General features: G+C 41.4%; 3 protein-coding genes across 37 annotated transcripts in view; 2 read left to right on the plus strand and 1 right to left on the minus strand.

The window, feature by feature from the left end:
- The first annotated feature begins 2,355 nt into the window (after nt 1–2,355).
- LOC125011716 (nuclear factor 7, brain-like) lies at nt 2,356–4,776 on the plus strand. The gene has a single exon (XM_047590985.1). It carries the CDS (start codon nt 2,442–2,444, stop codon nt 3,861–3,863), a length of 1,422 nt encoding a protein of 473 aa, XP_047446941.1. The 5' UTR covers nt 2,356–2,441; the 3' UTR covers nt 3,864–4,776.
- A 3,362-nt stretch (nt 4,777–8,138) lies between these two features.
- On the plus strand, nt 8,139–13,000 carry LOC125011760 (nuclear factor 7, brain-like). The gene has a single exon (XM_047591074.1). The coding sequence runs from the start codon at nt 8,224–8,226 to the stop codon at nt 9,649–9,651; it is 1,428 nt and encodes a 475-aa protein (XP_047447030.1). The 5' UTR covers nt 8,139–8,223; the 3' UTR covers nt 9,652–13,000.
- camk2b1 (calcium/calmodulin-dependent protein kinase (CaM kinase) II beta 1) overlaps nt 10,823–25,116 on the minus strand; it is a 75,018-nt gene continuing 60,724 nt past the window's right edge. For 19 of the 35 annotated variants that reach the window (XM_047591058.1, XM_047591054.1, XM_047591046.1 and 16 more), the window contains 8 exons: nt 23,806–23,854; nt 20,979–21,068; nt 20,333–20,476; nt 19,241–19,414; nt 18,249–18,324; nt 18,069–18,163; nt 17,552–17,785; nt 10,823–15,223 (listed from right to left, as the gene is read on the minus strand). In XM_047591058.1, coding sequence (XP_047447014.1) covers nt 17,553–17,785; nt 18,069–18,163; nt 18,249–18,324; nt 19,241–19,414; nt 20,333–20,476; nt 20,979–21,068; nt 23,806–23,854 — 861 coding nt within the window. In that variant the 3' untranslated portion in view covers nt 10,823–15,223; nt 17,552. The remainder of the gene's footprint in view (nt 15,224–17,551; nt 17,786–18,068; nt 18,164–18,248; nt 18,325–19,240; nt 19,415–20,332; nt 20,477–20,978; nt 21,069–23,805; nt 23,855–25,116) is intronic. The other 16 variants (XM_047591069.1, XM_047591073.1, XM_047591072.1 and 13 more) reach the window with 3 other exon arrangements.

Below are 25,116 nucleotides of genomic sequence, written 5' to 3' on the forward strand. Positions count from 1 at the left end.
TCATTTGTCTGCTACTTTTGTGCAGCACCTGTAACCAGCTGGTGACGTACAGTTAGTGCACGTCACCACTTACTTCTAAAAATAACAACCTGGGTTATTCTAAATGCTTTTAGTTGTAACTCAGGACACATAAGAGCATGTGCTATGTAACACAACCACTTGGATATTAGGTCAAGCTTGTAATTTATGTTGGATACATATTTATAAGTTACACATACGAAACTGCCTGCAAATCAATCAATAATCAAATAAGAACTGTCTATTAGGGATAATATCATACAGGCTACTTTTTATTTCATATGTAAATTGTTTTTCGAATCAAATTTACAAACTGACTGTATACCACAATACCACAAGTCAGAGATCTTAACAAGCCCTAACATGCAGTATATACTGTTTATATTTCTTTTCACAGTTTAATATTCACCCTGGTGTTTCTGTCTGACAGGTTTTGTGCAAAGTAACTGGACGAGCCACTACTCGTTGCTGTGCTGTGCCGGATGCTGATGCAGGTGGTCATGTGGATGTTTTACGTATCGAGTGAGGTCAGAGCTCAGACTGTCGTCTACTGTGCTGTGTCGGATGAGGCCACCAAACACAGCGGGGGATATTTGGTGTACTGCCAACCTGCCACTCTACGTCCGGTGTGACAAAAAAACCTGGGAGGCCAGTGAGAGACTGGTGAAACTGGCTTAATGTTGTGACGGTTGGAAGCTGAGGAAACTGGTTCATGGGTAATCTATTCCAAAGACTCTTCTGTTTTTTAATATTCATATTTATGAAGATTTTTGTTCTGGTCTTCATGTTTGCATCTGTTGTGTAAAATCTAAAATTAAAGATTTGTTTTGTTTTTTGTTTTTTTGTTCTTGTGAAATTTATGAGAAAATATTTTAATCCATTAACTTATTTTGTGTGGATTATCTTTTGTCCATGTATAAATAAAACACTGTCACAGAGCAGGTCTTGATTTCCTGACAGAATAAATTATTCTATTTTGTACACTACACAGTATGTTTATGGGAATTTCCCTGTACTGTTGCTGTGTTGATTAAAATATATAAAAGCACATTTTAAATGAGACTCTTTTTTTTTTTTTTTTAACAGTTTTGAGTATTTTAATCAGTCTAAATTGAATACTGGGCATTCAAATATTACGGGACATTGCTATAAATGGCTGCGGTTTAAAGTTACAGAAGTAGTTAAATTTCTCTGAGCTACAACCACTAATTCTGTTGAAGCTGCCTGCAACAATTCTGAATGAATTTTTGATATGTCAAATTCTATTCGGCACAAATTCTCCGTGGAAGGAAAAGAAAGCTGGAAACACCACCATCTAGTGGACACTTACTCAAATGACAATTGAATTTCAAGGAGCTTCACAGAAAAAAAAAATGGAATCGGTGCAAATTAAGGTGAAGGACAGTCTGGTAATAAACAATTATCTCCTCTTATTTTCATTCACCACCAGATCCTGTACAGACAGTGGAGCTCCTCCTCTAAAAGGCTCAGGCAGATCTTTCCTGCCACAATCTATCAGTCTGGAAAAAAGTCACAAAAACTTCCTTTGGAAGGAAAAATGAATGTGACCTAGGAACTTAGATTTTATATTTCTGTCTCTTCACTTTCAAAAGATTTCTGCTGAATGAACATCAGCTGTTGTATAATTAACAATGTGGTTTATACACTGATCAGCCGCAACATTATGACCACTGACACTTACAGGAGAAGTAAATAACATTTAAACCATCTTGTCACAATTCAATATTCTGCTCTGAAACTTTTAGACCTGCCATTCATCCATGTGGATGTTACTTAGACCCACCTAGACCAGACAAGGCACACCCACCTCATAGTAATGACACTCATTGACCCAAAGTCCACTAACACCACAGGACACCCTCACAAGGCTCATGTCCATTCTCTGATGATTCACAACTGTTTTGAAGGCAAAAGGGAGACCTGCACAATATTAGGAAGGTGGTCATAATGTCTGATTGGTGTATACTCCACTAAAGTTTGCAGCTTAATGGGCTCAAGTATTTTACATCTTACTTCCAGGCAATAAACAGCTTACCAGTGTCACAAACACTGATATAAATAGTTGTTCAATGAGTCGTCTACGTGTGTTTCAGGACTTTTTCACATGCATGTCTCTTAGGAGCTGACAGGGTTTCACAAACACTACAAATGCTTTTGGGAAAATTATTTAAAGTCAATAAAACAGCACCATCTAGAGGAGACACACTTAAAGAGACGTTTCACCTGTTTCATAACAATGAAATCAGCTCCTCCCATAACACAAGTAAATGAAAGTGAAAGTTTTTTGTAGTTGATCGGTGTGGAGACGGGATCAAGAACACAACTTAAGAGGATTTCAAGTGGAAGAACTTAAAGTTTGGTGAGTCTCTAAATTAAAAACAACCTGGAATCAAACGAAGAAAATGGCTGAGAAGGTTTTGGAAAATTTCCTGAGCTGCCACGTGTGTTCAGAGACTTTCAAAGACCCCGTGTCTCTGAGTTGCAACCACAACTTCTGTTCAAGCTGCCTGCAGAAATTCTGGGAACAAGCTGGAAACAAAAACTGTCCTATTTGTAAAAGAAAATTCTCAAAAGAAGATCTCGAGGTGAATTTTACCCTAAAGGAACTGGCTGACTCCTTTGCCAAGCGACAAAATTCAGCTGTGACTGATGAAGAAAAAGAGATAAAGAAGGAGGAAGTGGTGTGTGTTCAACACTCAGAAGTGCCTTATTGGTTCTGTGAGGATGAGCAGAAAGCTGTGTGTCCAGTCTGTGAGTTTTCTCTCCACCAGACTCACAAAGTGGTTCCTCTACAACAAGCAGTCAGTGACTTGAAGGAGCAGCTGGAATCTGACTTAAAGTCTCTGGAGGACAAGAGGGACAAATATGAACAAGTGGAGATCACTTACAATAAGATGATTCAACACTCCAAGAACCAGCTGCTGTCCACAGAGAAGCAGATCAAAGCTGAGTTCAACAAACTCCACCAGTTCCTGAAAGATGAAGAGGAGTCCAGACTGGCAGCTCTGAAGAAGGAAGGGGAGCAGAAAGAGGAGATTGTCAACGGAGAGATGAAGAGAACTAAGGAGCAGATCTCCTCTCTGTCAGACAGTATCTCTGCTGTTGAACAAGAGCTGGAGAAAGACAATATGCCGTTCCTCAGCAGTTATAAACCCACTCAGACCACAGCCAGAGCTCAGTGCTCACGCTCAGATCCACAGCTGGTCTCAGGAGTCCTGATAGATGTGGCCAAACACCTGGGCAACCTGGCCTTCAGAGTCTGGGAGAAGATGGAGGAGAAGGTCCACTTCAGTCCTGTCATTCTGGATCCAAACACTGCAAACCCCCGGCTCTATCTGTCTGATGATCTGATCAGTGTGAGACATGGAGACACAGAACAGGATCTCCCTGACAATCCAGAGAGATTCATTCAATATGCCAGTGTTCTTGGATCTGAGGGCTTCAGCTCAGGGAAACACAGCTGGGAGGTGGAGGTGGGAGATCATCCTGACTGGATTATAGGTTTAGCCAAAGAGACAGTTGACAAGAATGAACCTAAGCCCTCACCAGAAAATGGATTCTGGTGTTTATGTCATGGTAAAGGAAAATACACTAATGGTCATGGTCAGACTGTGACAATGAAGAAGAGTCTCCAGAGGATCAGGGTCCAGCTGGACTATGAGAGTGGACAGGTGTCCTTCTACAACTCTGAAGACGAGACTGAGATCTACACCCACAGAGACACCTTCACTGAGAAACTCTTCCCATTGTATAACATCGGAAAGGCTGTTGATGTCAAAACCACTGACATCAAAATCTGTCAAAGGGAGATTAATGTCAATTAATTCAGGTTTATTACACACTTAACTGTGTGTTTGTCCTGTACAACATTGATAACATGAAAAAGTTATTTAATTTCTGAAACTGATGAGTCCATTGTCACTTTTGAAAGTTGTTAAAAACTATGTCTTTACATCATTTTAATTCAATGTTTTGTTGTTACTTTATGAGATTAGACGAAACAACTGTTTTTAAGATGTGTAAAGACAGTCAGAGGAAAGGAACCTTGAGCAGTGAGTAAAGGATGCATGTAGAAATGAGTCTTGATTCAAATACAAGACATGACTGAATGTATTAGATGTCATTCATTCAGGTAGTGGATCACTGCAGGTCATGAAGACTGGATAGGTTGATGAATGATATTAATAATTTTATATAACAGGAAAGAATTTCATGTTAAATCATATGATGACTGAAAAGCATTGTTTCATTCTTAAAGAAAAAGCAGATTTTAGTAATTTGTTTTTACCGCCTGCGTCTGACACATTCTCTACAAACTTGATCTTTAATTGATTTTTGTTTTGTTTAGACAGAATTTTATGTGTAAAGTTTTTTTTTTCATATAAAGTTAGACACGGTAAATGTTTCTTGTTAAGGTTCGGTCCAAATTACAGCCTGATGATTGTGTTGTTAAAGATGTTTCAGTTATTTTTTAGTGAATAAAATATCCGTTATAGAGACAGAATCAGTTCACATATGAGAAAATGTTGATCTTTGTGAATGTCTGTGAATTGTGGATGTCTGTTTCAGTGTCTGTGTGTCTTCATTCAACATTTGGAGCTGCTGTTTGTTCCTGTGTCTTCATTTAAACTTTTCCTGTGAAACAACACTTCAGGATTTATTCTAGTTAACAGAACAAAGTCAGTGGTTTCATGTTTATCTTTGATGATCTCTGTCAATAAAAAGAAATCAAAGTCACGCCACACAGAGACGGTGAACTTTCTATTTAAAGTTTTTTTTTTTTTTATTGTTAACACCTTAACACATGTTCACGTAAGAGAACAGAGCAATAATCTGACAAAGAATCCGAGAACTAGAGGATTATTATTATTATATAGAAGTAAAACCCAAACTGACAAAAAGAGACAAACTAGAAAGAGTCAGCTGCAGAGAAATGACCCAAGAAGCCTGGAAACAGAGGGGAAGGGAGGAAAGAGTGAAAGAGAGCCGACACATAGAAGCTTGCTCAGTGTTTTCAGTGCAGCTCAGCGGCTGGAGAAAGAAGATGGCAGAAGGTCAGAGCGAACACAGTGGCTACAGATTCTCTCAGTGACGCTTCGTCTGACTAAACAGCTGGCAGGAAGGCAGCAGAGCTCGCACTGACCCCGAGAGACCAGAGGAGGACACTTTATGCAGTTTAGAAGCAGAGCTGCACCGCCAGGTACGTTCAATGAGGATTTCAGCTTTGATGATTTATCAGTAGCATCATTTTGCAGCCCTGGACCTCAACTACAACCTGCTGCCCTTCTTCACCTACTGCTGCAGGAAACTGGCTAACATCTACTTCAGTCAGGAACTGGCCCGCATCACTAAAGGGAAAGGAGTGACCACCTATGCAGTGCACCCTGGTAACGAATGCCTTTTTTACATTCATGAAATTCAGCTCATGTTGAAATGTAATGCTACTGAAGGAGAATGAAGATAATATGAGGGTGTCTGTTTTTTCTTCATCAAAAAAAAGTTTTCTCACTGTCTTTTTTATAGTACATTCACTCTCTGCAGTTAAACCGAAAATACGACAGCTAAGCTTTTATAAGGTGAGAAGGAGAGTGACAAAAATTGCTGAATGCATTTATGATGTAATGTCTTAACCTTAGGTATTCGTATGTTTGACAAACCTTTCACTTTTAGTTTACTGGCAGCATCTCCCTTTCATTTGTCTGCTACTTTTGTGCAGCACCTGTAACCAGCTGGGGATGTACAGTTTGTGCACGTCACCACTTACTTCTAAAAATAACAACCTGGGTCATTCTAAATGCTTTTAGTTGTAACTCAGGACACATAAGGGCATGTGTTATGTAACACAACCACTTGGATATTAGGTCACGCTTGTAATTTATGTTGGATGCATATTTATAAGTTACACATACGAAACTGCCTGCAAATTAATCAATAATCAAAGAAGAACTGTCTATTAGGGATAATATAATACAGGCTACTTTTTAATTTCATATGTAAATTGTTTTTCGAATCAAATTTACAAACTGAGTGTATACCACAATACCACAAGTCAGAGATCTTAACAAGCCCTAACATGCAGTATATACTGTTTATATTTCTTTTCACAGTTTAATATTCACCCTGGTGTTTCTGTCTGACAGGTTTTGTGCAAAGTAACTGGACGAGCCACTACTCGTTGCTGTGCCGGATGCTGATGCAGGTGGTCATGTGAATGTTTTACGTTTCGAGTGAGGTCGGAGCTCAGACTGTCGTCTACTGTGCTGTGTCAGATGAGGCCACCAAACACAGCGGGGGATATTTGGTTTACTGCCAACCTGCCACTCTGCGTCCTTTTGCAAGAGACGCCGGTGTGACAAAAAAACCTGGGAGGCCAGTGAGAGACTGGTGAAACTGGCTTAATGTTGGGACGGTTGGAAGCTGAGGAAACTGGCTCATGGGTAATCTATTCCAAAGACTCCTCTGTTTTTTAATATTCATATTTATGAAGATTTTTGTTCTGGTCTTCATGTTTGCATCTGTTGTGTAAAATCTTAAATTAAAGATTTGTTTTTTGTTTTTTTTTTGTTCTTCTGAAATTTACGAGAAAATTTTTTCATCCATTAACTTATTTTGTGTGGATTATCTTTTGTCCATGTATAAATAAAACACTGTCACAGAGCAGGTCGTGATTTCCTGAGGGAATAAATTATTCTATTTTGTACATTACACAGTATGTTTATGGGAATTTCTCCATACTGTTGCTGTGTTGACTAAAATATATAAAAGCACATTTTCAATGAGACTATTTTGTTTTAACAGTTTTGAGTATTTTGATCAGTCTAGAGTGAATACTGGACATTCAAATATTATGGGACATGGCTATAAATGGCTGCGGTTTAAAGTTACAGAAGTAGTTAAATTTCTCTGAGCTACAACCACTAATTCTGTTGAAGCTGCCTGCAACAATTCTGAATGATTTTTTGATATGTCAAATTCTGTTCGACACAAATTCTCCGTGGAAGGAAAAGAAAGCTGGAAACACCACCATCTAGTGGACACTTACTCAAATGACAATTGAATTTAAAAAAAAAAAATGGAATCGGTGCAAATTAGGGTGAAGGACAGTCTGGTAATAAACAATAATCTCCACTTATTTTAATTCACCACCAGATCCTGTACAGACAGTGGAGCTCCTCCTCTAAAAGGCTCAGGCAGATCTTTCCTACCACAAACTATCAGTCTGGAAAAAAGTCACAAAAACTTCCTTTGGAAGGAAAAATTAATGTGACCGAGGAACTTAGATTTTAAATTTCTGTCTCTTTAGTTTGAAAATATTTCTGCTGAATGAACGTCAGCTGTTGTATAATGAACAATGTGGTTTATACACTGATCAGCCACAACATTATGACCACCGACAGGAGATGTAAATAACCTTTAAACCATCTTATCACAATTCAATATTCTGCTCTGAAACATTTAGACCTGCCATTCATTCATGTGGATGTTACTTAGACCCACCTAGACCAGACCAGGCACACCCACCTCATAGCAATGACACTCCTTGATGGCAACAGTATGCAGCCTGACACAGACAAACACACAAAAATGAAAACATGCACAAGATGTTGACCTGTCCTCCAAATTCACTAGATCCCAAATTGATCAAGTATCCGTACCCTCCCCTCAACCCATAGGACCCAAAGACCACTAACACCACAGGACACCCTCTCAAGGCTCATTTCCATTCTTTATGTCTGATTGGTGTATACTCCACTAAAGTTTGCAGCTAAATGGGCTCAAGTATTTTACATCTAACTTCCAGGCAATAAACAGCTTACTACTGTCACAAACATTGATATAACTAGTTGTTCAATGAGTCGTCTACGTGTGTTTCAGGACTTTTTCACATGCATGTCTCTCAGGAGCTGTCAGGGTTTGATAATTACATTAAAGGTGTTTGTGAAAATTATTTAAAGACAAAGAAACAGCACCATCTAGAGGAGACACATTGAAAAAGACGTTTAACCTGTTTCATAACAATGAAATCAGCTCCACCCATAAAACAAGGAAATGAAAGTGAAAGCTCTCTGTAGTTGATCGGTGTGGAGACGGGATCAAGAACACAACTGAAGAGGATTTCAAGTAGAAGAACTTAAAGTTAGGTGAGTCTCTAAATTAAAAACAGTCTGGAATCAAACTACAGAAATGGCTGAGAAGCTTTTTCAAAATTTCCTGAGCTGCCATGTGTGTTCAGAGACTTTCAAAGACCCCGTGTCTCTGAGCTGCAACCACAACTTCTGTTCAAGCTGCCTGCAGAAATTCTGGGAACAAGCTGGAAACAAAAACTGTCCTATTTGTAAAAGAAAATTCTCAAAAGACAAACCTGACGTGAATTTTAGCCTGAAGGAACTGGCTGACTCATTTGCCAAGAGACAGAGTCAGAGTTCAGCTGTGACTGATGAAGAAAAGGAGATAAAGGAGGAGGAAGTGGTGTGTGTTCAACACTCAGAAGTGCCTTATTGGTTCTGTGAGGATGAGCAGAAAGCTGTGTGTCCCGTCTGTGAGTTTTCTCTCCACCAGAGTCACAAAGTGATTCCTCTAAAACAAGCAGTCAGTGACTTGAAGGAGCAGCTGGAATCTGACTTAACGTGTCTGGACGACAAGAGGGACAAATATGAACAAGTGGAGACCACTTACAATAAGATGATTCAACACTCCAGGAACCAGCTGCTGTTCACAGAAAACAAGATCAGAGCAGAGTTCAACAAACTCCGCCAGTTCCTGAATGGGGAAGAGGAGTCCAGACTGGCAGCTCTGAAGAAGGAAGGGGAGCAGAAAGAGGAGATTATCAGCAGAGAGATGAAGAGGATTCAGGAGCAGATCTCCTCTCTGTCAGACAGTATCTCTGCTGTTCAACAAGAGCTGGAGAAAGACAACGTGCCATTCCTCAGAAGTTATAAACCCATTCAGATCAGAGCCAGAGCTCAGTGCTCACACTCAGATCCACAGCTGGTCTCAGGAGTCCTGATAGATGTGGCCAAACACCTGGGCAACCTGGCCTTCAGAGTCTGGGAGAAGATGGAGGAGAAGGTCCACTTCAGTCCTGTCATTCTGAACCCAAACACTGCAAACCCCTGGCTCTATCTGTCTGATGATCTGATCAGTGTGAGACATGGAGACACAGAACAGGATCTCCCTGACAATCCAGAGAGATTCGCTAATTATAATGAAGTTCTTGGATCTGAGGGCTTCAGCTCAGGGAAACACAGCTGGGAGGTGGAGGTGGGAGATCATCCTGAGTGGATTATAGGTTTAGCCAAAGAGACAGTTGGCAAGAATGTAGCTGTAGCCTCACCAGAAAATGGATTCTGGTGTTTGAAGCATGGTGATGGAGAATACACTAATGGTGATGTTAAGACTGTGACAGTGAAGAAGAGTCTCCAGAGGATCAGGGTCCAGCTGGACTATGAGAGTGGACAGGTGTCCTTCTACAACTCTGAAGACCAGACTGAGATCTACACCCACAGAGACACCTTCACTGAGAAACTTTTCCCATATTTTCTTGTCGGAAATGCTGTTGATGTCAAAACCACTGACATCAAAATCTGTCAAAGGGAGATTAATGTCAATTAATTCAGATTTATTACACACTTAACTGTGTGTTTTTCATGTACAACATTGATAATACGCAAAAGTTATTCAGTATCTGGAGCTGATGAGTTCATTGTCACTTTTGAAAGGTTTTAAAAACTAGATCATTACATGATTTTAATTCAATGTCTTGTTGTTACTTAATGAGATTAGAAGAAACAACTGTTCAGTTTTAAGATGTGTAAAGGTCTTTTGTTTTTAACCTGAACAAGACATTATGTACATAAACACATATTCTAATAATGGTCAACAACAACTTTAGACTGAATTCAGAACCAGGCCTGAGACCCCAGAGGGAAGAAACCTTGAGCAGAACCTTAAACACATATGGAGGAACCCATCTACCTAAGGCTGGCAGGTAGAGACAGAAAAGGAGAAATGGGAGGAGGAACAAGATAAACATGTGTCATACATACATGTGAGTAAAGAATGCATGTAGAAATGAATCTTGATTCAAATACAAGACATAGCTGATGCATGTTAACATGATTGAATATAACAGATGTCATTCATTCAGGTAGTGGATCACTGCAGGTCATGAAGACTGGACAGGTTGATGAATGAGATGAATAATTTCTAACAAGAAAGAATTTCATGTTAATATAATGACAGAAGAGCAGTGTTTCATTCTTAAAGAAAATGCAGATTGTAGCAATTTATTTATCACCTGCGTCACATTGTTTACGTTCATTCAGTTTTATTCACATAAACTTGAATTTTAATTGATTTTTGTTTTTTCTAGATGGAATTTTATGTGTAAATTTTATTTTTATGTTAAGTTAGACACAGTTAATATTTCTTATTAAGGTTTGGTCCAAATTACAGCCTGATGATTGTGTTGATAAAGATGTTTCAGTGATTTTTATCCAATAAAATATCAGTTATAGAGACAGAGTCAGTTCACATATGAGAAAATGTTGATCTTTGTGAATGTCTGTGAATTGTGGATGTCTGTTTCAGTGTCTGTGTGTCTTCATTCAACATTTGGAGCTGCTGTTTGTTCCTGTGTCTTCATTTAACCTTTTCCTGTGAAACAACACTTCAGGATTTATTCTACTTAACAGAACAAAGTCAGTGGTTTCATGTATATCTTTGATGATCTGTGCCAATAAAAAGAAATCGAAGCTACGCCACACAGAGACGGTGAACTTTCTATTTAAAGTTTTTTTTTTATTGTTAACACCTTAACACATGTTCACGTAAGAGAACAGAGCAATAATCTGAAGAAGAATCCGAGAACTAGAGGATTAATATTATTATACAGAAGTAAAACCCAAACTGACAAAAAAGAGACAAACTAGAAAGAGTCAGCTGCAGAAAAATGACCCAAGAAGCCTGGAAACAGAGGGGAAGGGAGGAAAGAGTGAAAGAGAGCCGACACATAGAAGCTTGCTCAGTGTTTTCAGTGCAGCTCAGCGGCTGGAGAAAGAAGATGGCAGAAGGTCAGAGCGAACACAGTGGCTACAGATTCTCTCAGTGACGCTTCGTCTGACTAAACAGCTGGCGGGAAGGCAGCAGAGCTCGCACTGACCCCGAGAGACCAGAGGAGGACACTTTATGCAGTTTAGAAGCAGAGCTGCACCGCCAGGTACGTTCAATGAGGATTTCAGCTTTGATGGTTTATCAGCGGCTTCATTTTGCAGCCCTGATCAGTTTAATCTTAGTGGAAGCTGGAGAACCATGAGTCGACACTAAGGTCAACTGCATGTGCAGCTACGTTAGAAGCATCGGCCTGTCATCCATGCATGTATTTGTGCTTTACTTTTCTGTGACAGCGCCCCCTGCTGGTGCTCATTCACTCCTTCAACCGCCTTTAATCTGTCTGCAGGACGCGTCCTCTCAGTTATGTACAAAAGGCAGCCGCTCTGCACTGACAACACAGAGCCCCCATAGAAAAGCATGCGAAATAATCATCATCATCATCATCATCACGGTCGACTTCCTCACAGTCAGCCTCAGTACCACAGTCATTAATATAATAAACTTTATCATTAGAATCATCTTCATTATATCATCTGGAGACAAAAATAGCTATATGCACTTAAAAAGCTGAAGAAAATAGAGAAAGGTGGCGTATACCAGCATTCAGTAGAAAATGAGCCAAATAAAAGCCAAATAAAAACACCAAAAAGGGGTAAAAAATAACAAGTCTCCTGTTGGCTGCCATGCAAAAGTAAAATAAAATAAAATAAAAAAATAAGAAAAAGGCCAGCTACGATGCTAGTTATTTGCAGGTGTGTAATACTGTGTACTCCCTCGTTTTAAATATGTGCATCTTAATATACTGATTTCCAAGGCTATTAACACACTAAGAAGAACAGAAGAACAACACTTTTGTACTGTACATGCTGCTATTTCTCCTTTTTTTTTTTTAACATAAGGGGGTGTGTCTTTTGACCTGTTTAATACTAGAACAAAGAGAGGTTGAACCGGACATGAACATCTTTACAAGAGCAGGACAACGTCTCAGAGGTTCACTATGGAAAAAAAAAAAAAAAAAAATTCATTTGACAAAAATATTCCTGTAAAAACAAGAAAAACTATGAAGCGTTTGGAGGGATGGTTCACTCACTTCACACAGAGTACAATCCTCTATTAATATGTGTTTCGAAGTGATAAATGTCCCACTCTGGCAGGATGGTAGTGACCTTAGTGGAAACGAGATAAGACACCACAAAACGGCCACAGGAGGCGTCGATCTGAAGTCGCAGAAGAAGCAGAAAAGAAGAAATTCACACCACGTTGGTCGTTACAAGAAAACACATGCAGAATGCAAATTGGGTGTGCTATCCTTTTTTTTTCAAAAAAAAAAAAAAAAATAATAATAATAAAAGTCACGCTTTACATGGAGCATTGTCCCTTTGAACAACTACAGACAGTACTTGCACAAGTGCATGAGTTGTACAATAGCAAAAAAAAAAAAAAAAAAAAGAAAGAAAAGAAAGCGCACAATAAAAATACCCACTAAAATAAATAAATAAATATTCAAAATAAATAGAAACCTGAGGACTGTTCACCCAAAAACCGACTGCCCGGTCTCTTAACATCTTGGTCTGACCAACAGGGGGCGAGACAAATAAAAGGCAGCCAATGGTGGACGAGCAAAAGTACAGCGGTGCTGATCGCAAAGTGAACTCCCGCAAAATCAGTTTTCAGTGCTGCGATGTCCATCCGTTCAGTCCTGATTCAGTCCTGGTTCAGTCCTGGTTCAGTTCTGGTTCAATCCTGGTTCAACTCTCCACCGCTGGCACAAGCACTTCATGTCTTAAAAAGCTAAAAACACTTTACCATAACACAAAAATCAAAGAGAACAACACGGTAAAAACAAAAACAATGCATGAAAAAAAAATATATATATAAGAAAAATGAAAAGTCCTGGGCTGAAGGCAGGGGACTGATTCGTCCTCCGAAATAAAGCCTTCCTCATCCATCTCTCACACAACACACACACCTCCACAAAATGTGCCAGGCTTGTAAAGAACGCACACTGAGATCAACCAATAGGCTACACATGCTTGCAGACACACACATACACACGATTCACAAATATTGCACCCTGTGGCTAAAGACTGTCCTGAAACGACAAACCACAAAACAAACACACTCGTCATTCTTTATTACTGATATGGGCCGAAGTGTTCGTTAATTGTCTGCATGTGCTTCGTTTTTGTAAAGGCAGCAACAGCACCGGCTTCTGCACTATGGCTTTTGGAAGTGAGAGTCATTTCTCGTATTGATTCAAAAGAAATAGAATAGAGATGAAAAAAAAAAAAGAAAGGGGGCGGGAGGGAGGGGGGAGCTATTGTGTTCCAGACAGCGCGAGATATTTAAGCGGGTTAAAAATATTTCAACTCCTCATAAAAGAGGCTGATGCTGCGTGTGGGAGCTCAGCCGTCGCCTAGCAACAGCAGGAGCCGCCGACGGTGCATCCCTCTCTCGGAGACAGCTTTTTTAAAATTTTTTTTATTACTATTACTATTATTATTATTATTATTTTATTTTAGCACCACTAGTCAGAAAAGTAAGACCGAGGCTGAGACTGATATGCTCAAAGGCAGGTTTAGGGAACTGCATGTCACCGAGGCCAAATCATTATTGCGACAGAAAGAAAATGATGTATGGGGGGGAGAAAAAAAAGAAATAATACTTTTGATTTGTTTTTTGTTCTGTGTGGACGACTTACGCCCTAAAGTTTATGCGTCTATTGAAGGGGTGACTCTTTTTCAAATTCCAGATGTTGCTGTGAGTGATTTTCCTTTAATATTAGGAAGGCCTTGGATTTATTCTTTATTATTAATTACTCTTGTGTAAGAGAAATGATGCAAGGATCACATTATTTAAACAAACAGAGAGTTACTGGTTTCTCATAGCGACCGTGACTTTGTGGGGCGTACGAGCGCGGCCTTGTTTTTGCCACATATGTCCATTCAGAACATGTTTAAGCGAGAAATATTAGACGCGCAAGACAAGAACATCGGTGCGAGAAGAAAACGTTTCTTCCTCTGGCGCCTCCTCACACATCTGCTAAATGTTTTAGACTCTTAGAAAACTCCTGGTGCGTGCAAACGCTGTACGGAGACACAAGGTTTGGACTAGCCCAGCAATGTCTCTGGCTTACACACACATATACACACACACACACACACACACCTGCACACGCGAGGCCTCACCCTCTACATTCACAGTCACACCCCTTCCAAATAAAATTAATAATAATAATAATAAAAAAAAAAAACATGTGGACGAGTTTGGGCGCGTAGTTACATCTAACATACGAGAAGCAAAATTACAAAAAACTGCCAAATATCATTTTCCACTTAATAGCCACAATAAAAAACAGCCACTGTTAATATGGGTGGAGGAGGCGGTGGTGAGGAGGGGGGGGACTGGGGGTAGCATGCTTCCTTATAAAGATAGAGAAAAACGAAACAAACAAAAAAAAAACATTTCCTTCGACTCTAAAAACCACTGGCATCAAGAATTCTGAATTATACAAATTACATATACAATTGCAAATGTGTAATAATAATAATAATAATAATAATAATAATATAGTAATAATGGTAATAATAGATTTTACTTAAAACTTTACATACTGTATTTCCAGTGCAGTGTTTATGTCACACAAGTGTGGATTTACAGGACGACAAGAGGGTCGGTTTCACAAAACTTGTAGGGAAGGAGGGGGGGGGGGCACGGGAAGAAGGAGTCACACCCAAAAACGCCCCCCATCATCAAACACCCAGTGTGTAAGGGAGGAAGAAGAAGAAGAAGAAGAAGAAAAAGAAGAAGAAAGGAAGGATGTTGGGTCGCTGCTGCAGTTTGACTGAAGGTTGTTGTGTGGGATGTGTCACCGACAGGGGGGCGGTAGTAGCAAGAAGAGGTGCATGCTGGGGGTTTGAGGCTGGGCATCCGGCGAGGGAGGGTCGGTTGTAGGAGGGGTGAAGAGCCCTGTCCCCCTAAACACACACTGGACGTGTTCTTTCAGCCGTTTATCATCCTCCTCCTCTCTCCAGCAGAGCACTCTTAACAGACAAGACCACAGCTTTCAACTCTGAGAAAGAAGAAGAAGAAAAAAATATATTTTCATTAACAAGCTGTCGCCAAATCTTCCTGTATTTACTCTGCTCCGACTGCAGCCTGATGTAATGAATTCTGGGTAAATCCCACCAACCAATCAGCTCCGCAAAAGAAGAAAGTAGAAAAAGTTGGAGATTGGACATTAAGGGGAGAATTAAGTTAATGTTAGTGATATAGTTGGTTAATTACTGCAGTCTTTCAGGTTTTATATTGTTGCAGAAACGCACAAGTAAAATAACTTGATGTAATTTGGAGTTGACAATAGCGAAGGTTTTTTATGTGAATACTTGATTCAAATTTAATTTCAAGTCAGTGTAATTTAAAGTGAGCAGAAATGTGTTTTTTTTTTCCTTCTATGTAATGTTAGCTTACAGAGCTAACACGAGCTAGCTGTTAGCTAACACCATTAGCGAGAGGTTTTTAATTGTAAGTCGGCCATGCACTGATGCACTGATGAAAATACGGTGCTCCATCTTACAAAACTGAGTTGAAAACCTTACTTTTGTGAGTAAGACTCAATGTTGAACCAACAAAAACTACTATTGTTTGATCTACGGGATAAAATGATGCAAAAAGTTGGAGAAAAAAGTGGAGCACTGTATCTTTATCAGTGCTGCACCTCTTAAACAGATTATTTTCAATTAACCATTAAGCCGCTATCTATTTCAGAATGAATGAACAATGGTGATTAAGCCTACACAGATCAGCCACAACATTATGACCACTGATAGGAGAAGTAAATAACATTTAAACCATGTTGTGACAATTCAGTGTTCTGCTGGGAAACTTGTGGACCTGGAATTCATTCATATGGATGTTACTTAGACATGTAGCACCCACCTAGACCAGACCAGACCAGACCCCCCCACCAGAATATTTGCATTCATACACTGGGTGTGTTTGGGGACATACCTCAGGAAAGATTACTATTAATATAACCTGCAGAAAGCTAAATCCTCACCAGTTGACATCTGAAAAGACTGCTGCTTAATCTTTAGGAAATTGAACATCTGCAGCTCCACATTATAAACATAAGTTGATAACACACGTTGACTTTTTAGTGAAGAAGTCACGGGAAATGCAATTAGACCCGAGTACATGCTGTACGACCATTCATTAAAAATCTGAGTGGTGGTATGCAACTTCCAGCAGATATGATCTAATTTAATCAGTGGGCTTTAGAGATGCTAGTGAGAGAATTTTATTAGTATTAGACAAGGACAGCTGTTTTGCTTTATACTAATTCAGCGATGATAGTTATGTTAACAGTTCCTGGCTCTGGCTTCAGAGACTCAATGTAATGTTCTCGTGCAGAATAACTCAAAGCTACAAAGTCCCACTCACTCTAGAGCCCGTATTACAAGGCCAACGCAAAACCAGCTTTGACACAGCGGCGATCCTTTTACCACATTTTCATGAATTTTAGTTTTTGAACTCAATTTGATCAAGTTTTTCACGAGAGAGAGAGAAAGTCCTCACTTTTCAAAAACACATTTCCGAGTCCGGAAATGAAGAAATATTTAACATGCAAAAGAGGCACATTTTGGTTTGCGTGCAACATTTGTTTCTTCACTGGGCTGAGGTTCAAAAGCTGCCACATTACTGAGGATAATCAGATTTTAGGAATAAGTGAGAGTGTAAATCTGCTACTTTTAACTTTACTTCCTGGATTCTTGGATTGATGCTGTAATCAGGCAGAAGTTTCAGGACGATAAAAATCGGATCTAAAGGACTGAAAAATTGTTTCTACCTGACAGCTATTAAAGTGTTAAATGCTGCTGAAGCAAAATCAGTTTTTATTCCTAGAGGGGATTGTGCAACAATAACGCTTGTGCATCTGGGAGGAAGCTGGTGAACCCAGAGAGACTTAAGGCCGACGGATTTGAACTTCTTGCTGTGATTCATCAGTGCTAACTACCACGCCGTTGTCTTAGCATATATTTTATATTTTCTCGTCGTTTATTATGTTTTATTATGTTTCACGTTTGCGCGGAATGGACTGGACTGAATCACACTGCACATGTTACAATGCCAATAAAGATGTTCTATTCTGTATATGACGTAGGTGGCTACAGCATCGGGTTAATGAGCTTGGAGTGCAACACCTTCTGTTATTTATTGACTTCTTTTATATCTTATTTTGCACCTGCCAACTCAGGGACTACACCAGCCGCTTTATGCAACATTGGACTCACTTCAGTCCGTTACGTGCCTCAGCTTCTTTCATATTTACTGACTTTCTGGTTTAGTGTTTAACGTCTTCGAGTAACGCTGAATCGGTCCTCTGTACGTGGGTCCGTACCTCACTGGAGCGGGGCGGCTGGTGCGCCCGAGCAGTGGAAGTGGATGTTCTGCCACTTGCTGTCTCTGCGATGCCAGACGCGGGTCTCCTCCGACTGGCTGGACCGCGGCCGCCCCTGGCCGTCGACAAACTGAGTCAGGCGGATGTAAGCGATGCAGGCTGCGTCCTCGCCGATCAGGTGGACGTGGGGGTTCAGTATGGTGGTGTGGATGGGCTTGCTGTTCTTAGCCAAGACTGGAAACAAGGATGGAAACACAATGACGGTCAAACTGCTGGTGCTCTATGTGAAAGAATTCACTGAGGAATAAGGAAAAAGATAAATATTCATGTTACAAGACAGTGGTTCATCTCATAGTGAAAAATATCAGCTGTACATGTATTTATGTCTAAAATCAGCAATTCTGCCAATGGAGTTCTGAATGAGGGTGAACTAATCTGTCTTTTTTCAAAGTGTGATAAAAAATATATATATATGAGAAACAAAAGCAGGAATTAAACCTGTATCTATGAGTCTTACGGTTCTCAAAGTAGAATCTGTGGAAATCCATTCCCTCCACCAGGTTGCCCAGCGCCTCCGGCTCGAACGAGGTCAGTCCAGGGTCGCAGATCTTACTGAGGACGAAAAGGGCAGGACATGTTAAAGATGCATGCAAGACGTTGATTTTTAGAACAGAAGCATTTGGTCACGAAGACTCACGCGTATGCCTCGAAGTCTCCGTTGTTGATCGCCTCTATCAGCTGTTCGGTGATCTTGATAATTTCCTGTTTGCGTGCTGCAGGGGACAGCAGTTTGTAACAGAGATTAATCAGAGGAGGAGCTGCGCTGATAAACAGCAGTTAGTTTTCCTCACACACACACACGAGTTATGGCTCAACGTGCTAGTGAACTGTGGGTTTGTGAAACAACCATATGCAAAGTGTAAAAACAGCAGGTTGAGTCCAGGCAAGCAGAGATCGGGCTCATCGCGTGATCCAAACACCTGTCAAACACGCCGCTCTTAGACTGTCACATCACAGCAATCGTGTAAGTTTATTGGAAGGCACACAGTGCTACATGGATCTAACAGCTCTGGATGAACTCCGTGGATGGAGACCTCTGAGAGCGCATAAACTTCCAAAGAAGAGGAGGACGTGGTCACAGCCGTGGAGGCCACAGTAACTTTGTTTAGCATACACATCTACACTGAACAGAGCATCGCTGCCTTCTTGGTTGGTTAGTGGGTGCGAGTCACAGCAACAGCAGCAGCAGCAGCCGCCGCCACCATTTTGACCAAAGATCAGCAGCATCACCACAATTCCTTCTCATCGGTTATCTCTCCTCTGGGTCAGCCATGAGATCACACACCGCACACCGGCCGTAACATGAGCCCACACCAGGCATCTATTTTACCACCACAAGCAACAGCACTTATGTACACAGTTGTGTACGGGAGGCCGAGGTCCGTGAACGTCTTTCTCCTCTGTGATCTATCTATGCAGGAATCCCACTGCAGTTAGCAATGCAACAGAGGGAGGTTAATCAGCCAAAAGCACCAGTTTGACCCAGTATCTTTTTTTGTTTTAGCCGAAGCAGAACTCTGTTAGATCCATTCATCACCACACAGCAACACGCTTAAATCCTGAAAAGTCATCCGCCTTCTGACCGGACGCCAAGCGCACCGTCCGTGGAGGCCCAGGCTCTGTACTCACTCTGGGACGAGGACAGGGAAGGGCTGGAGGGGGGCAGAGGGGGAGGTGGGGAGGTGGCATGTGCGGGTGGATGGGCCGGCCTGGGGCTCGGCACCGGCGCAGCATCGACTTCGGGCGCGGGGGCCGCCACCGGCACCCTGCGAACGCTGCTTACCAGGTCTGTGAGCCGGGACACTGAGAGTACCGTCCGGGTAAGATGCATGGAGGGGGGATGGACAAGAACAGATTAGAAATAATAAGGATGAGAAACAAAAGGAGAATAAGAGGATGAAGAAATAAGGAAATCCTTTCAGGGCTGTGTACATTTGTGGTGACTATAATTATAAACTGAGCTATAGTGTCAATATACGTGTCAATAATTATCAAAGGTTTCAATTTAAGCTGCGTTGGACGTACAGCTTTAAGCCCGGGTGATTATATATTACTTTTCAAATGATCGTATTCATTTTATTTACATCAACAAATTAAAATATGCATTTAGAATTGAATTTATGCACATTTTTAATAATTGAAAAAAATTATTTTAAAAGGACAAGCGTTTTTGCATTTATTTATTGCATTAATTCTGCATTTCTCTACTCATAAGAACTTAAAAAAACAAAAACTAATTTAACGTGTCAAAAGCTTAAATAAATGTTCTCCTTTCTCAAAAATGACACACGGGAGACTGAATAAGTCCCATCTTTTCATGCATCCTCCTGGCACAAGAACAGAGGAAACAGATAAGCAGAGTCACGTTAATGTGGTTGTTACAGAAATTCTTCTAACAAGAATTACTGGAGTCTCATTTCAAAGTTTCACTTGCAGCAAGGAGCCGATACATGAACTACAGCAAGTACAGAAGCGACTGGTGCATTCACTTCCTGTCCTAGAATGGAGACAGGTTTGTTAGAGACTGTCTCGTTGGAGTTCAACTAGTCACAACAAAGGAGCTGCAGGTTGGATGTCTCCATGCCCTATCTGTGGGACCTTCCTCCTACTATTTGGTGAAGAGAATAAGAGAGAATATCCTGTGTGACACTTTTAACCTCTGGATTTTTACAACAGAGGTCGACCCCCTGCCCGTGTTTCCGGTTATTATTTTTTACTTACTCTGCATGGGGACAACAGGGGTGTGCGGAGGGGAGGGGGCGGAGAGAGCGGCGGGAGGCGGAGTGCTGGATCTCCCTTCTCCGTCAAATATGGGCCCTGAGCCCCTACGCACTGAGCCCAGCAGGTCAGCAAACTTTGCAGCAGCTGAGTTCAGGTAAAGGGAGGAACATGGAGACTTTAATGGGAAGCTGACGACAGCACAGACAGGTAAATGCGAAATATGTAAATATATATAAATAAATAAATCAAGCATGTGCACACATGACGTCTCATTCACTGGATGTCTCATTATCTCCAAGGAGAAGATAATGGCGGGAAGGGGGGACATAAAAGACCATTTTCATGCTTTCATCCATTAGAGGGAGATAAAGAGTTATTCTGGACACAAGTGGCGTGTGAAGACTGTGGGATGGTAGAGGAACAGACAGCACAACAAAGGATTGAAAATGCTCTTTTTTCCACTATTTATAAACTAAGATTCAAGAATTTAGTGGCGCTAAGTAGCAGCAGACGTACGCTTCGAAAACATGCCTCGAAATGGAACACACACAAAGGGGGGGATTAGGCTAAAGTGACCTGCTAGTGGAGCAATTACATGTTGTGTACGTTAACAGGCTGCAGTTTGGCGGGGGCCATGCTGACTTACAGTGCACAGCAGCTGAGGGGCCCTGAGAGCTATCGGGCTGGGAGCTCGTGCTGGACTGCGCCTTAAGTGAGCTGTTGTCTAAGCTCTTCCCTGATGACGCGCAAACACACACACACAGAATATGATCAAGCATACAAAGGATACAAAGAGAGATGACAAACAAAAAAAAAACACACACACAATGAGGGATGATGGGGGAGGAGGAGGTGTGAGGTGACGTGGCGGGGCAGGGGTGGAGGGGGGTAGGTGGGTAAATGGAAAAAGATGAGAACCGTTTCCTTAAGTTTGAAAAAATGAAAAGAAAGAATTTCCTCGTTATCCCAGTTAATGACTTCACTTTGGCAGGATTTAAAACTGCAGCCCTGACTGTTTGTCTGCTTAATTAGCTGGCATACGGACAACTCATTGAGAAATAGCTGGAAAGTAAAGTAGAGAAACAATAGATGCACAAAACCAGCGTGGGAGAAAAGAGGGGGGAAATACCACCGAAGGTACTCTCTGAAATGACGGGGGAAGCTCCAGAAATAAATCACAATCAAGAAGAAATCCAAGGAAAGGAACGCCAAATAGTCCTGTAAATCCTGACTGGTTAACTAAAAAAGACATCAAAACAGCTGATTAATGACCAACAACAACAACAACAAGCAGCGGCCCCCCCAGTACGCTCCTCTCTTCTATGTACAGTTAGTGTAAAGAGTAGAGATGTGGTCAGATGCTCAGAAAGTCAGCGCAGGTGTTGGGTTACAAACCAGCTGTCGAGACTCAACAAAGGCCGACGCGAACGATTCCAGACAAACGCAAACACGGCCTCCTCCCCTCCCACCCTCCCCTCTTCCTCTCCCTGTCCTCTCCCTGTCCTCTGTCCTCCCCCCACACTCACCTGGCTCTTGTAGTTTTCTCCGCCCTGGGCGATCGTCGGTGTCTTAAGTGTTAAAGCGGCTGCGACACTAACGCTATCCGAAGGTGGCGCTAGCAGAGCGGCGTCTCTTTTACACCACCCTGGTCACTCTTGTCTCTGTTTCCTGTCACCACGGTTAAATATAGACGAACCCCCCACCACCACCGCCACCGCCCCCCCCCCCATTTAGCCCTGACTCCCATCCCAAGGTGTCCTCTCCGGTCCCGCCTGTGGGGGGGTGGGGTGGCGGTGCTGGGGCTCCAATTTTGGACATGGAAAGGGGGAAGATCCCTTCCAGCGTGTATACAGGGAAAGTACAGTAGGGCCTGGGTTCTATGAAGGATTTTGAGGGGAGGGGCCTCTGTAAATCATCCCACAGATACTTGATCAGTTTGGGATCTAGTGAATTTGGAGGCCAGGTCAACACCTTGTGCTGTTCTTTGTATTTTTTTTTGTTTTTTTTAGTTGTTCCTAAAGCGTTTGTGTGTGTGTGTCATGCTGCATCCTACTGCCATCAAGGAGTGTCATTGGCTATGGGGTGGGGGGTGTCTGGTCTGGTCTAGGTGGGTGCTATATATCCAAGTAACATCCACATGAATTAATGCTAAAGTTTCCCAGCAGAACACTGAATTATCACAAGACGGTCGATGTTATTTACTTCTCCTGTTAGTGGTCATAATGTTGTGGCTGATCGGTGTACACAACAATAACAATCGTTGATGCTGACGGATTTACTGGAAATGTGATTATGTCAATCAACTATCAGAGCACATGAGAAGAGAAATTATTTTGTGAGGTGCACTTAATTCTTTCTAATTTCCATTTTCACGTATGCAAATAAAACACGTTTGTTGAACTCCATCGTTTCAGTGTTTAGGACACACACTAGGCCGAGCTCATCTTACTTGATAGCTTAAGAACACTTTCTTACACTGGTTAAATTTTCTCTCGCGTGATGACTCGTGATGAACGGGGCCCTTTGAGATGAGCTGAGGCTGAACCCGCGTGCATTCGTATTCAAACCCATGAATCCAGCTCTACGCGAAGCGGGCAAGAAAACGCTCGACACACAAACGCCCTGAACGCCGACAGTTGTTTCACAATTCCAGCCACAGGTAACGCACGACGCAAATGCTCTCCTCTGCAAACTGACATCCCACGTGGTGGTGTTTCAGGAGGGTGGTTGGGTGTGTGTGCACTTTTCAGAAAGCTAAACTGCAACCACTTTACAAGGATTCTTACATTTCATTTCACAGCCTCCTCGCTGACTCACACAAGAACAATATTAAACATATCTTCAGTATTTCAAAAAAATAAGGAAAAGCAATACAGCTGGGCTCCATGAGGGGTCAGTAACAGGTTAGCTATCATCCGCCTGACTGCCCGGTGGCTACTCTGCATCATCCATACCACATGTGGAGTGTATGCAGAGATCAGTCCATGTACATTTAGCATGTTAGCATGAGCTGCTGGTAATTCTGTTGGGCATTTTTGTTTATTTAAAAAAAATAATAAACTTCTTTGATTACTTTTCTCAACTTAAAACAACAAAGTCAGAGTTTTTGAACATTACGTACAATCTAACAAAAAAGAAAAGGCTCTCTGGATCATCAGTACCATTAACTGCCATTTCTAAGCTTTTAAAAATGTCCTTCAAGTGCAATTATGTCTCCGCAAGGAGACTTCCTTGATGCAGTTCCCCACGTGAAACTGAAGTGCAACAGTCGAACTTGTCAAACCCAACATTAAATATGTTCACGAGCCCAACTGAGAGGCAATCAGGCTGATTTACTCTGCTGTCGGCCCGACCGTCATGTTCCCTGATTGCTGCACAAAAATCACTTAACTTAGCACTTAGCAGTAAAACAGTACGATTTCAAGGTTCAAAGTTTGAAACCTCGCCAAGACATTTAATTTCTGCAGCCGTACCTTTCACATCCTCGTCCTCCACGGTGGTGTTGCTGCTGTCCGACGACTCCTGGAGAACAGAGACACGCAGTCAGTCGGGGGTTCGAGTGTTAACAGGGTTCCACACACACACACACACACACACATTTATGCTGAATACACATGAACATGAAGACGCACGTCACAGAAGAGGGCAGAGGTTTACAGAGGCTGAAGACAAGCCGGCAGGAGGCGCATTCCATGTCTTCACAAAACCAAAACAGATAAAAAAATTAAAACAATAAAAAAATCAAACAAAAACGCCAAATACCAGACCAGTTAATGTGGATTTAAATTCATGAGCGGTCGTCAAGATTAAGACATAATCCAGGTGTTATCAGCGCTGCTAATGTGTTAGCCACAAACCTTAAACCAAATATAAAGTTAAGAACATGCCACCAAACCAAACTTCTCAACAATCAACCTATATTTACCTTTTTTTTTCCCTTTTATAGTGAATCTGTCACACCAGGTGGACAAATACATTCTTCAAAAGTGCTCTCGAGCATATGTTTAAACTACCTAAGCAGCCACATATCATCTACCTGTCTGTCTGTCCTGTTTCTCTTTGGGGGCTTTCGCCAGAGGAGGTGCGTCTGATTTCCAATTAGCAGATTAAATGGGCCTAAATTCCCCTGCACGTCGCGGAGAGTTTAGAGCCTCTGCTTCGACCTCATTAGGAGCGCACACATGCTCGAACAGCAACACAAGCACCGAGCGCGGAAAGTGGTTTTCGTGGGCTTTTAAAAGAGCAGCTGCTGACCTGATGTGAGGAAGAAGGCGTGAAAGGGAAACCCGAGAGAAGTGCACCCAGCATCCTCGTACATCAGAAACACGATCAAAGGTGGGATTATACCTAAGGTTTGTTTTAATTTTGCCCTGATGCTGTGTTTCCACTAGCAACCGGAAAAAGAAAATCATTACTAGTGAAAGCTCCTGATCTGAAGCCACAGATGTTTTTTTTTCAACAATCATATGTGTTTGTTTCACCGTTAATGAACAGTTGATATGTGTCCGTATGAGAGCATGTGTGTGCGAATAGGTATGGACTTTCACATATCTGCTTTTAATATATTACATTTTTTTAATACACTTTTCTACGTATATATTTTTTCGAGAAATGGTGCAGCTGAATTTTCGCTGCATGCTCACTACAATAAAGAATCGTGTAACAATAAAGAACTGTAAATCTTAATTAATACTTCACTCTGCTCTACCTCTACCTGTCACATGGAAATGTTTTGTTGTGATTATGCACTGTAATGACTTCAACTCTGATGGTCCCGCGGGACA

This window comes from Mugil cephalus, chromosome 8, assembly GCF_022458985.1.
Source record: "Mugil cephalus isolate CIBA_MC_2020 chromosome 8, CIBA_Mcephalus_1.1, whole genome shotgun sequence".
Classification (NCBI taxonomy): domain Eukaryota; kingdom Metazoa; phylum Chordata; class Actinopteri; order Mugiliformes; family Mugilidae; genus Mugil; species Mugil cephalus.